The sequence below is a fragment of the Lygodium microphyllum genome, chromosome 18 (genome assembly GCF_053477565.2).
Source record: "Lygodium microphyllum isolate KBCC chromosome 18, Lygodium_microphyllum_v1.1.10, whole genome shotgun sequence".
Lineage (NCBI taxonomy): Eukaryota > Viridiplantae > Streptophyta > Polypodiopsida > Schizaeales > Lygodiaceae > Lygodium > Lygodium microphyllum.
In genome coordinates, this window is record NC_141152.1 from 6,074,010 (window position 1) to 6,087,665 (window position 13,656).

At 45.9% G+C, this 13,656-nt stretch overlaps 1 protein-coding gene across 3 annotated transcripts in view; it reads right to left on the reverse strand.

Moving 5' to 3' along the window:
• The window catches only part of LOC148020540 (proteasome activator subunit 4-like), a 127,629-nt gene that overhangs the window by 66,198 nt on the left and 47,775 nt on the right, over nucleotides 1-13,656 (reverse strand). For all 3 annotated transcript variants that reach the window (XM_087698311.1, XM_087698312.1, XM_087698310.1), the window contains 2 exons: nucleotides 10,620-10,889; nucleotides 10,369-10,496 (listed from right to left, as the gene is read on the reverse strand). In XM_087698311.1, the coding sequence (XP_087554437.1) occupies nucleotides 10,369-10,496; nucleotides 10,620-10,889 (398 nt within the window). The remainder of the gene's footprint in view (nucleotides 1-10,368; nucleotides 10,497-10,619; nucleotides 10,890-13,656) is intronic.

Below are 13,656 nucleotides of genomic sequence, written 5' to 3' on the forward strand. Positions count from 1 at the left end.
ATACAGTATTAGCTTTAGTAACCAGCCATTGATGATCTTTAATCAGAAGATGGTACAGCTGGTTAGCTGAGGCCTTTTCCAAATTCAACCGACCTGCAAGGTCCCAGTCCTACCAAGGACGATCCAAAGCAAGGGCAGGAAAGGGTTGCCTGCTCTGGAGCACTGACAAAAGCTGTTCCCATAAATCACGGTATCCACGAGGGATTCTGAAAAGCCTCTTGACTGTTCGAAAGGATATGAAAACATTGCCACTGGCAAGGGTGGCATCTACAACTGAAGTCAAGCCCAAACGTGCCATCCAATTAAATTTTGGTCTGAGCTCATGTTTGCCTTCCCAAGAAAGTAGTCGCGAAACTGCCAACAATTCCAGTTGAAAAGAGTTAGCATGTAAGCGGTCCTCCGCTGGATACCAACGCGTCTTTTGGAGAACCAATTTCCAGGAGCATACCAAATGAACAAGCAGGGATGAGGAAGGAGTAGAAAACCGCGAGTCTGCATTAAGAACATACCACCAGGAGCTCCGAATTTGTGTATTACCATGCAGAAGCCCGTGGTCCTCAAGAAAATAACAGGCTATAAGGACCCATGGGTGCTGATCCACGCACATGGCACGAAAAAGAGACCAACAAAGTGCCAGCATATGAGTTTCAGCATCCAAAATAGCCCCACCACCCATGCGTTTGGGGGTATAGGTATGCGACCAAGAAATCCATAAAATGCCTGGCTACAAGGAATCCTTCTTCCATAACATGAAACGAATGTGCCAAGTGAGCGCATTCAAAATAGTAGTACTCCAAGGCAGCAATGGCAAGAAATATGTGAGTATCGGACGAACATGAAAGGGCCAAGCTTGCAACCTCCAATACAGAAACTTAGCTGCGAGTTTCTGTGAAATCCAGTCGAGAAGTTGTTTTGGCCGAACATCAACACCCAAAGGGTACCCAAGATGCCTGACAATGGAACCGCGGGGAACAACCTGACCCTGCCAGCCCAACGACTGTAAATCAGACTTCGTACAACTGAGAATGGCCGATTTGAAAGCATTGATATGAAGACCAAAAGCATGACCAAAGAGCGTCCAAACATCTAATGCTTTGCGAAGATTGTCCTTGTCGGCACGCAGAATCATAAAGCTGTCATCAGCCAAAGATTGAGTAATGAAGTGCTGTCCAAAAGGAAGGGACAATCCAACCAACTGAGTAGAAGCTGCCATGGAAGATAACATGGAAAGAACCGCATGAGTCGCAAGGGCAAAGAAGAGAGGACTCAAAGGGCAACCTTGTCTCACAGAGCGTGCAGGGACAAATGGCTCGGTGACACCACCATTTAGCATAACTTGCGAAGAGGCCGCAGTACTAATGGTGTAGATCAAGCGGGACATCCAAGTACCAAAGCCCATAGTAGACATAAGTTGTGCAATAAAAGACCAGTCTAAATAATCAAAAGCCTTCTCCAGATCCAATTGAATCAAAACCACTTGCTAATTCGAGTGCCTTGCATAGTCGATAGCCATTTGCACATTTAAGATATTGTGCAGAATGCTTCGGCCCTTAATGAAACCATATTGAAGCGGATGCACAATGGCCAGAAGATGCTTGTGGAGCCAATTCGCCATCACTTTGCAAAAGATTTTATACATCGAACCCATCAAAGAAATTGACCTCCAATGTTTCAACATTGACGGCAAAGGGACTTTAGGAAGCAGTTTAATAAGACCTCCTTTCCATGAGGAAGGCATGAACCCCGTTTCCCAAACCTGCTGAAACATAGCCGTCAATGGTTTCACCAGTTGGGTAGCAGAAATCTCAAAGAATTCATTGGTGAGGCCATCCCAACCGGGACTTTTATCCTTGGGCAGGTGTAACAGAACATCCATAACCTCTACCTCACAAATATCTGTCTCCAACGTAGTTTGCATATCAAGTGGAACCTGATTGCGGACCAAATCATAGAAAACTAAACGTGCATGAGTAACATGGTCAAAAGGCGAAGGAGAAGAACCAAGAAGGTCAACAAAATAATTCCTGCACATATTCACAATTGTCTGGGGATCAATGATCATTCGACCTTCTGAATCCTGTAGAGCACTGTCTTGCAAATTGTCATTCAAATTTTGCAATTTGGCCTGCTGATAAGATTTCAACTGAAACTCTTTAATAAGATCAGCCAAATGCATCGCCAATGACAGCAGGAATACATCATCTGGAGTGTCCCCCAGCAAAGAACGAACCAAAGCCAATAAGGCCTCCGCTGCATGCCGACGCCGCCGACAAGGAGAGGCATGATAAATCCCATACTGCCAAGCAACCCGCTACACATTAGAGAGCAAGCGTTCAAAATAAGCATTGCTCTCAGTGGCGAAGTCCAATAAAAATTTATCAATCAATTGTTGCATATAGCCCTGAAAGATTGCATGCTTCAAATAAGAGGAGTTGAAGCACAAAGGGAGTCTATCCAGGAATTGCTTAAAAGGTGCAATGGGTTGTGCAAGTATCTCAAGCTGTAGAGGGAAACGGTCCGACAAGGCATATTGCTGCAATACTTGCATTTCCAGCATCTCAGGAAGAAAATCATCATCCTGCATGATGTACATGCGGTCCAACCACGACCATGTAGTTGCATATTGCGCAGAATGGAAAGTAAACCCTGTAGAAGAGGGGTGTAGCCAAGACCAGAGATCTTGCTTAAGTACAGCAAGAGCAAAAGCATTCCACACACGACTTTCTGGAGCGTCCATCACCGAATGTTCTGATGTGGACTACAAAGAATCAACACACATATTAAAATCCCCCATCAAAAAACCCCGTCTGCCAAGTGACAAGGAGGTCTGCAAAGTATTCCAAAGATCCCGACGGGATAACGAGTCATTCGGAGCATAGAGGCCCAGCAACCATAAGATCTCTCCTTCAAATAAAACTTCAATCACCAGAAAACGGCCATGTGCATCATTTTTAATGAGAACAAGCTGATATTTCTCATGTACAATCATAAGCACACCAGAATAATGCATGGCATGTGTCCCTGCGTAAAACAAGCGAAATCCATGGCAATCTACAACTTTTCCTGCTTCACTGTGACTCTTGTGCTCAACAGCACACAAGGCATCCCACTGATTCTCATACAATACAATCCACATGGCACGTTGCTTATGGCGAGAACAAATGCCTCCCACATTCCACGTGGCTATCTTCATGTGTATTCAAAAGGAAATCAAGAATGAGGCACAGCTTGCCTCGATTTAACCTTTTCTGCCAGAATGTCAAGACTCCCTCATCCAAAAAGTCAGCTAAGATGGCAAAAGAGTTCTGACGGCCGGCTTTAGAGGTAGAGGGAATATCCACTGTCTTGGGGGTGGAGCGGGGATAACGACGATCCCATGGGATAATCACATTACCTTTATTATCAAAAGCCAACTTAGCATGTGGGCCCTTTGGACCGTCCGAATAGACTTTCCTAGTAGACTGATGACGAGATGCAGAAGAAACCATAGGATGAGTAGGATGCTTTGAAGACAACATCTCTTTCCGGCGCATATAAGTGCGCATAGAATCCTGTGAAGCATTAGGCCCAATATCTGCCAGGCCAGCATCAAGCCTTTTATCTTTTTTTGCACATACATCCACCCGGTCATTGCCGCGGGAATCCAAACCCGAAACATGCTGTTTACCTTTATCCAAAACTTTAGGTGGCTGGGTGGCATTGTGCGACGGAACATCGCACACCATATCTTCCATGGGCAACGCAACATGCTCAGCATCTGAAGTCTGTTGCTTCTCTGGGCATTTGGCCATAAAATGCCCCAATTTCCCACATGAAAAGCAATGTCCTGCAAAGTTGCCCCATTTCAAACGGAAGTGCAAGGGATGCATGCCAGAGCAATTAAGACGTAACCAAGCAGGCCTTTTCCTAGCCGTGTCCCATAACATACACAAACGGTTACGATTCATGGCCCTGAGGCTCGGGGGGACCAGCACAGTGCCCACAACGGCCATGGCATCCTTTAACAGTGGCCAATAGACAGCTGGACAATTTTCCACTTCAACCCAGACAGGGCATTCACGTTGAAGCAGGCGCTGAAAATCTGCCATTGGGCGCCATGGCACAATATGGACCAAATGGCGATCAAAGAACAATGGCAATTTAGACAAGAGATCAGCACGATGCTGCTCAGATTTAAACATCACCTCATAGAAGCCTCAGGGCCCCACAAAAATCTCCTCAACACACTCCCCTTGTAGTAGATTGTGCAGCCACTGGCGAATATGGGAAAGCACTGGGATCCTGCCAGTGAAAAAGAGTATAACAACACGGTCATAAAACACCGAAAATGAGCGCAAGATATTTTTCGAGTCCACCATGGCTTCCAGCACATCTTCAGTTCCAGAGTCAGAAAAAGCTTCATGATTATGTTGGACATAATCGCCAAGCAGAGTATTGGCAAATTCCAGCAAATGCTCCCAGTCAACACCCTGAGAATCCACAGAATCAGAGGCAATCTGAGCATAAGAACGTTCCTAATGATCCATTGTCGCTTCCGAAGCATGCTTGGTGCGTTTGCCCGCAAGCTGGAAATCAGGACCAGAGGGCATCTCCTCTGTGCAAGGAACCATATCCTCTGTGTCCTCTGTATCAGAATCCGGACCAAGGGCTGCCACCGTTTGGTCGATAAAGGCCATGTCCAGACCAGCCATGTTGAGTCACCACTTGTGCAGGTCAGATGCAGAGCCAAGAGCTCACGGGTGGTAGAAACGAACACTGGCCGCTCTCCCTCTCTCTCTCTGACACGCGCTCGCTTTTTCTCGCTCTCTCCCTCTCTCTCTTTTCTATACAGAGGCGCTGTCCAAGGCTTAGTCGGCACGCACAGCCAATGGAACTTGTTTGATACCTGTCAGCCTCAGCCATGGCCTGTCCCGAGGGAAAGTAGATAACGCGTGGGGTTGGGCGCAACCCTAACCATGCAGGTGCAGGAGGGCGAAACGCAAGGCCAACGGGCAGCGACAAAGGTCAGAGTACTGAGGCGGAGAGCTGGCAAACGGTGGCAGGGATCAGGCAACGATCCACAAGGCACAGGTTCGACGGCGACGTCAGGAGCCCTGACACACAGGGCGGACGGGCAACGAGCAGGAGCCGAAGTCGAAGTCGCAAGTCAGGCGCGTGACAGCAGGGCAGGTCAGGCGCGCGACAGCAGGGCGGGTCACGCGACAGAACTGCAGACGACGAGGACCTCTCTCTCTCTCTCTCTCTTTTTTTCGTAAAAGGTAATTGTATTAATTACGAAAAAAATACAAGATTACTTGATTACAAGATACATGACGACAATGCAAGTCATCATGCGACGAGGTGCTAAGTACTACAAGTTACAATTTCATGGCGAGGATGCGGAGGAAATTGCCATATGCCAAGGACGGAAGTCCTCCGTAGAGAGCAAATCAGAACGATGGAGAAGAGCTAACTGCCAATACAAGAGGCCCTTAAGCCTCACAATATGTCGCTGAACATTATGGGCTGAGTCAAACAGAAAAGCATTCCGAATGGTCCAGTTATGCCAACAGCCCCAGTATCGAAGAAAGTGATACATGAGCTTCATGTGTGGCTGTGCGGGAGAAGGGTATTTGGGCTGGCCCAAAACCCAATCAAAGGGGCGCAGTGTGATACCAACCACCCCTCGCCAAACGGCCGACAAAAATAACCAGACCTTCTTAGCGACGGGGCAGGAAATAAATCGGTGGCGAGCGGTTTCCATAGTAGTGGTGCAAAAGAAACACGTGCCATTGGAGATTCGTCGCTTGGAAAGAGCCGAAGCAAGCGGAAGACCCCCAATGATCACTCTCCAAAGAAAGACTTTATATTTAAAGGGTGTCTTGTTGACCCAGCCCTCCATCACAGTGACCCGCCACCAGGAGCGGGATTTACGCAATCCCCATAAAGCATTCGCTTTAGTAACTAGCCATTGATTATCTTTAATCAGGAGATGATACACTTGATTAGCAGAAGCTTTGCTCAAAGGCAGCCGGCCTTGTAGGTCCCAATCCTGCCAGGGATGATCCAATCTCTCTCTCTCTCTCTCTCTCTCTCTCTCTCTCTCTCTCTCTCTCTCTCTCTCTCTCTCTCTCTCTCTCTCTCTCTCTCTCTCTCTCTCTCTCTCTCTCTCTCCAAGTATCTAAGGATGGTTTCATCACCCGATCCAGTTACATGGATACACAGTTGCCTCATGGATTGCGCACAGTTATTGGTCAGATCCACACCTCACCCACCACTTGAGGATTGAGACATGCAAATGGGAGGGCATAGAAATAGAGGAACGTATATTCCCACTATGCGACAGAGAGTCAAAGACAAAGGAACACTACATCTGCCAATGTACGGTATATTATGATACTCTAGAGGTGCAGAGCAGCTATTGTATGAACTAGGAGGACCCCACAGGTCAGTTCGCATAGAAGAGAGCAATCACTGACTTTTTCACTGCTACACGACCGAGTATGGCACATACCAATACTACTGCCACACAGCCTATAGAACTACATCATCATTGGACCTCATCTTCTATAGGTATCCCTTTGGATAGAACAACAGCATTCAGCCGGTCTAGGCACCTACATCCACCCAGACGAAGGCCTAGACATCCGCACCACAAACAAATTAGAGCCATCATTGAGCACCACAAGAGACAGATGCCGACACACCTCAACTATGTAGAGATACATCTCCTTAGAGGACAAACATCTCATTGCTGGAGAGTTTCCTTTTTCTTTTACTTTTAGATCATCGACATGTTTTCTTTTACAAGACAATATTTCACTATTTTGTCTTATAGGCATGCTTTTCATCTTTTCTCGTTCCAAATGAGAAACACACCATCATTATAACTTTGTATGTATTGCTTTGGTCTCATAGGCCACATTGGCCTTTTAGAGATGTTAATACTCTCTCTCTCTCTTTTTTTTTCGTAAAAGGTAATTGTATTAATTACGAAAAAAATACAAGATTACTTGATTACAAGATACATGACGACAATCCAAGTCATCATGTGAAGAGGTTCTAAGTACTACAAGTTACAATGTCATGGCAAGGATGCGGAGGAAATTGCCATATGCCAGGGACGGAAATCCTCCGTAGAGAGCAAATCAGAACGATGGAGAAGAGCTAACTGCCAATACAAGAGGCCCTTAAGCCTTACAATATGCCACTGAACATTATAGGCAGAGTCAAACAGAAAAGCATTCCGAATGGTCCAATTATGCCAATAGCCCCAGTATCGAAGAAAGTGAAACATGAGCTTCATATGTGGCTGTGCGGGAGTGGGGTATTTGGACTGTCCAAAAACCCAATCAAAGGGGCGCAGGGCGATACCAACCACCCCTCGCCAAACAGCCGACAAAAGTAACCAGACTTTCTTTGCGACGGGGCAAGAAATAAATCGGTGGCGGGCGGATTCCATAGTAGTGGTGCAAAAGAAACAGGTGCCATTGGAGATTCGTCGCTTAGAAAGAGCTGAAGCAAGCGGAAGACCCCCAATCATCACTCTCCAAAGAAAGACTTTATATTTAAAGGGTGTCTTGTTCAACCAGCCCTACATCACAGTTGCCTTCCACCAAGACTGGGATTTATGCAATCCCCATAAAGCATTTGCTTTAGGAACTAGCCATTGATGATCTTTAATCAGGAGATGATACACTTGGTTTGCAGAAGCTTTGCTCAAATTCAGCCGGCCTTGTAGGTCCCAATCCTGCCAGGGATGTTCCGAAGCAAGAGCAGGAAAGGGTTGTCTGCTCTGGAGTACCGTCAAAAGCTGTTCCCATAAAGGCCTATATCCACGAGGGATTCTGAAAAGCCTCCTAGCTGTACGAAACGATATAAGCACATTGCGACTGGCAAGGGTGGCATCCGCAACCGAAGACAAGCCCAAACGTGCCATCCGGTTGAATTGTGGTCTAAGCTCATGTTTACCTTCCCACGAAAGTAAACGCGAGACTACCAGTAATTCCAATTGAAAAGAGTTAGTTGCCAAGCGATCCTCCGTTGGATGCCACTGAGCCTTTTGAAGGACGTGTTTCCAGGAACACACCAAATGAGTAAGCAACGATGAAGAAGAACTGGAGAACCGCGAATCAGCATTAAGAACATGCCACCAAGAACTCCGGATTTGGGTATTGCCATGCAGAAGCCCATGCCCCTCAAGGAAATAACGGGCTATAGCGACCCACGGATAATGATCCGAGCACATGGCGCGGAAAAGAGACCAACGAAGTGCCTGCATGTGAGTTTGGGCATCTAAAATAGCTCCGCCACCCATGCGTTTGGGGGTGCACGCATGCGACCACGAGATCCAGGAAATACCTGCATGCAATGAGTCCTTCTTCCATAGCATGAAGCGAATAGACTGGGTAAGAGCATTCAGAGTCGTAGTAGTCCAGGGCAACAGTGGCAAGAAATATGTGAGCATTGGCAACATAATTATCTGGGCTACTTTGAGGCGAACATGGAAGGGCCAGGCCTGAGACTTCCAATACATAAACTTAGCCACCATTTTCTGAGAAATCCACTGCAGAAGCTGCTTTGGGGGAACATCAACACCCAAGGGGTATCCAAGATGCCTGACAATGGAGCCACGAGGAACAACCAGACCCTACCAGTCCAAGGACTGCAAATCCGACTCCGTGCAGCTTAGAATGGCTGATTTGAGCGCATTGATACGAAGAACTGACGCCTGACCAAAAAGACCCCAAACATCCAATGCTTTTCGAAGGTTATCCTTGTCCGCACGCAAAATCATAAAGGTATCATCCGCCAGGGATTGGGTAATGAAGTGCTGTCCTGTAGGAAGTGACAGTCCGGCCAACTGAGAAGAGGCGGCCATATGTGATAACATGGAAAGAACTGGATGTGTCGCAAGGGCAAAGAATAAAGGGCTCAAAGGGCACCCCTGTCTGATAGAACGGGCAAGGACAAATGGCTCAGTAACGCCTACTCTCTCTCTCTCTCTCTCTCTCTCTCTCTCTCTCTCTCTCTCTCTCTCTCTGTGTAATACGTAATTATATTAATTACGAAAAAAATACAAGATTACATGATAACAAGATGCAAGATGGCTCTAGGCCATTGTGCGTAAACTCGCTTTACAAAAGATCAAATAACTAAAGTAGTACAAAAGTCATGGCAAAGAAGCAGTAGAGATTGTCGTATGCCAAGGAGCTAAATCCTCCCTAGGGAGGGGATCTGCAAGTTGCACAAGATCTAACTGCCAATATAGAAGACCCTTGAGTTTGGCTCTGTGTCCCTAGATGCCTACAATAGAGTCAAAGACAAAAGCATTCCGGGTGATCTGTCTGTGTGTGTGTGTGTGTGTGTGTGTGTGTCTCTCGCAGGCTACCCTATTTACTGAAGGCACAGGCGACAAGTAGGGTAAAACGGGCAGGCGGGTTGGACAAAGCCCCAAGCGTAGCTACAGGAGGTCAAAGTGCACAAATGAAACAAGGAACAGCAAGGAAGGCACCAAGTACAAGCGGCTGACAGCCGAGTGGAGCAGCAGCCCCCAAGGCACACGAATGCAATGCACACCAGTCAAGTAGATGACAGCAAGTAGAAGCACACCATCAGTGGCCACATGCACATCATTGGGCGCCAAGGGTTGCCAGTCATCAAGCAACTAGGGTTGCAAGGCAGAAGCACAGGTAAGTCACAGGGCAGGTTGGGGCGGTGCCAAGAACACCAACCTGGCTTCATCAGATTCCCTCCCTCCCTCCCTCACAGTCCTAGGTCTCCTTTGTCAGGTGGGGGTGGGGCTGGTGGTTGGGCGGCAGGAGTCCTCGCAGTATACATCCGAGTCCACCTCCTACTCACTTTCCTGGGTCTCCTCAGCTTCCCCCACCTGCTAGGTGTCAAAGCCTTGAGATGAGATGAACTCTTGGACGTCCACCTCGTGAGCAGAGAGTCCTGGAGCTGTGGTGTGTTTGCAGCTTGTTGCATCTCTTGGGGGGATAGTAGTGTCAGTGCCCTTGTGGGTTGTGTCCCACACCAAGCAAGTGTTTGTGGAAGCTGTAGGAGGCTAAGGTGGTGCCACGTGGGCTGGCGGTCTGAGGTTCCTGACCACTCTCCACTGTCCCAAATTAAGGGTCATGCATTTGTCCTAAATTATAATGCCCCCATTTCTCTCAAATAAAGTACATATCTTTTTCTATGTATTTGATGCAACAATCAAATGAAGTAGGCCTTTTCCAATGCATCCGGTGCAACCATCTTAAATGTAACTTGAATAGCCTTTCCTAAACTCAGTAAATGAAGCTCAATATGGAAATAAACTCTATGACAGAAGTCCCTAAAAAGAACACTACTTTAAAGAACAATCAACCAAAATAAAGGATGACATACGTTTGATTGCTTGGTTCAACATGCAGCAGTAAACTGAAGAGCTGGGACAAAAAATCATCCAGCCATAGTGACCAGTCGATTGACAGCAAAGAACTTGCACCATCATGTTGATTTCCAAGTTTTCCCAGCTGTAGAAGCAAGTAATAATAAAATGTCATGCATTGGCCTGAATAGATGCTAGAATTACGTCCCAGGAATCGATTCTTGAATTCATAGCTATTAGAAATGTAAAACAGCTTTACAAGGCCTACATTTGAAATTACAGAACACAATAGTTGCAATGTTGCAAGTGTCTTTGGTGGATCATTGGCATCAAGACCAGAGACTGATTGAACTATCGCAAGCTCCAAAACATTCCGGCAGCTTGTGACAAAATCACCAGAATAATAGACAACAGGATTGGCAATCTTGTCAGAAGTGCCCATAGATGATGGTGAGTCCTTCAAAGAAACTAGTAACAATGCACGAGCAGAAAGTGCCACAGTTTTCAAAGCTGCTTCAAGTTGATGAGTAGCAGTCACCTGCAGCAGAGTTGATGCCGACAAATGCACAAAATCTCAGCAATCATCATAAGATGGCATATCACACGCTAATAATCATTAAAACAAAATGCACGAATATTACAACACTTCACTTATTAAAGCAAGTGCTTCTGTGTGTTTGTCTACAGCATTGACTATTCTCTTCCCATGTCCACGACAGCACAAGCTAACCCAAGCAAACTATAAAAAATCCATAGACAAAATGCAGCAGGCAGTTGACAATGAAATTGGCATTTTTTCCAAAAATGGACGGATGGAGATCAAGCTGTCAAGGGGTATAATGAAAGTCAACATGTTCCTGACTATACCTAAACAATATGACACTAGCATGGTTAAAACCTGCAAAATGCAAACAGCACTTTGGTAGCTCTGCCTGCTGTGCAAGAAATACAAGTCAAGCACTAGCATGTAAAGAATATGTGGATTTGGTTAACAATGGTCAAAATTTATTGCGAAAAGAAATATGGGCAAAGGTTTATCACTCTACAGCCCCACAACTGCTCTGCTGCCTGCTGACATCATCATTATCCTTGCCTACCTTTCTACTGTTCTGACAAACTCAATATGCTGCTGTGCATTGCAGTCCTGCTGCCGAAACACAGATTCCAGCTTGCCACAGTCAGCCCCAGGTGTCCATATTGCTCCCCCACGTGTTCACACCGCTGCTGATCAAGACAGAGCCTTGTGGCTGACATCAGCTGCTGTTGCCTGCAGCAGAACACAGTATCTGCTGCCCCTGAATGCAGCTTCTGCACCCGGAAATGCAGTTTGTGCTTCTCCAATTGCCTTCCTCAGTGACAATGCAGTTTCTCCATTGCTATCCAACATCAAGTGCTGGCAGCCAGCTCAGATCCAGAATCCATTCAAGTGACCAGAAACTTGGCCCTGGTGTTCATGGCATCTACGACCCTACTTTCAGCCCCTCCACAGCTCCGACCTCCTCTTCAACTATCCCTGACTGCTGTGCTCCACCTTATGCTTCAAGCCTTCACTCTTAATTTGACATCTCTTGCAGTTGCCTGCAGTTCTACCACTCCATATTCATTCATCATATTTCTTAGCTCATCCGTGCAGAGCATCTTGTGCTTACCTTTCCACTTTCATTCATTGATGCAGAGTGTTCATTTGTTAGTCATATTTTTGGTACTCTTAATGCCTTGTGTTGGCCCTCTTATTCTCACTTATGGTGTTAAATTCTTGCATGGTATCAGAGCCAAGTACTCTTGATACATGAGCTACCATGAGCATTTGAGCTACATGAGTGCACAAACTGACATTTGGTCTCAGTTTTCTCTCACATCATGGAAGGAAAATTTCCATCAGTTTCTTCATTGAAGTGTTCCTCATCATCAGAGCCTTCCTCTCCTTCTATATCTCTCCAAGGTCTGACTAAGTGCTACAAGCACACCTATTCACCTCCATCAAACATATCCAACATTCCTTGCCTGCCCTACTAGCATTTTGGATCTACCCGAAGCAAAGGCAAAATAGAGGTGTACTTCAGTCATGGCATCCTACTTGTGAGATATGGCTGGTAATCCAATCCCTTCATTATAGCCAGAACCAGCAGCAGGACCAAATCCCTTCTCTGTTGCTCTATCTATTGTGCATGAAATTTTTTTAGGACCATAGAGACCCAAAATCATACCAGTATGTACACTTAAAAGACAATCTATTCATCAAGGATCTTGTTCAAATAGATGCACAGTGCACCTCATCCTTGAGCAAGCCCGTTTGGTAGTCAGTTGATGGGAAACCTCACCCACACACAATACATCTTACCTCCAATTGAGTATACATGATGCTCAATCGCTGGAAATCTCAAACATGCCTAATGCATCTAACAACTACTTTAACACAATAAGCTTCCCCTAACCTTATGTCCCTATTCATGCCACCCCACAAGAACCTTCTCTTTCACTAGTGTGCATTCAAGGGCTGTTCCCCAAGTATACTCTCCTCCCATGAGCTATCCTCCGATGCAGCCAATTTCTATAGCTTCAACCACAAATGCATTTATTGGCAATGTTTGTTCTAATGAATCTAGGTTACTACCCAGTCTAATTTGATGCATTAAGCCATCACTTCTCAGAGCCTTTCGAACTTAGACTAGGGGCTAGAGTGGCAAACTAATCCTGTGGTCATCTCCTCCTTCTCAGCCCCTACCCTAAGTCAATGAAGGACATTAGGAGCTCTCCCAATCATGGTCATTTAGGTCAGTTTGTGGCTAGTGTCCTTATTTTATTTTTGGGTCTCGTGCCTTTGGACCATAGACACATTTTGCGCCAATTCAGGTCCTACACCCACTCATAAGCAGCTTCTTAGTTGAGCAACAGGTCTAATTTTATGCAACAAGTCCTCATTTATTGACAAAATTTTCTTTAATGAAACTAAGCAGTACCTAGTCTGATTTGATGCAGCAGGTTCTCACTTTTCTGAGTCTTTAAAACTTAATATAGGAGCTAGAGCGGCAAACTAATCATGTGACCATCTCCTTCTAAACCCTACGCTGAGTCAATGAGAGACATTAGCTGCTCTGTAGGATCATGGTCACTTAGGTCAGTTTGGTCCAAATTCCAATTTAGTTATTCAGTTTCGTGGCTATTGTTCTCATTTTCTTTTTGGGTCTTCCCGTGTATTTGGAACCTAGATACATTATAAGCAGCCTCTCAGTTGATGCTGAGATGGCTAAAACTGCAAGCAAACAGGACATGATGGCTGGTAATCAGGTCATTTTTAATGGGAC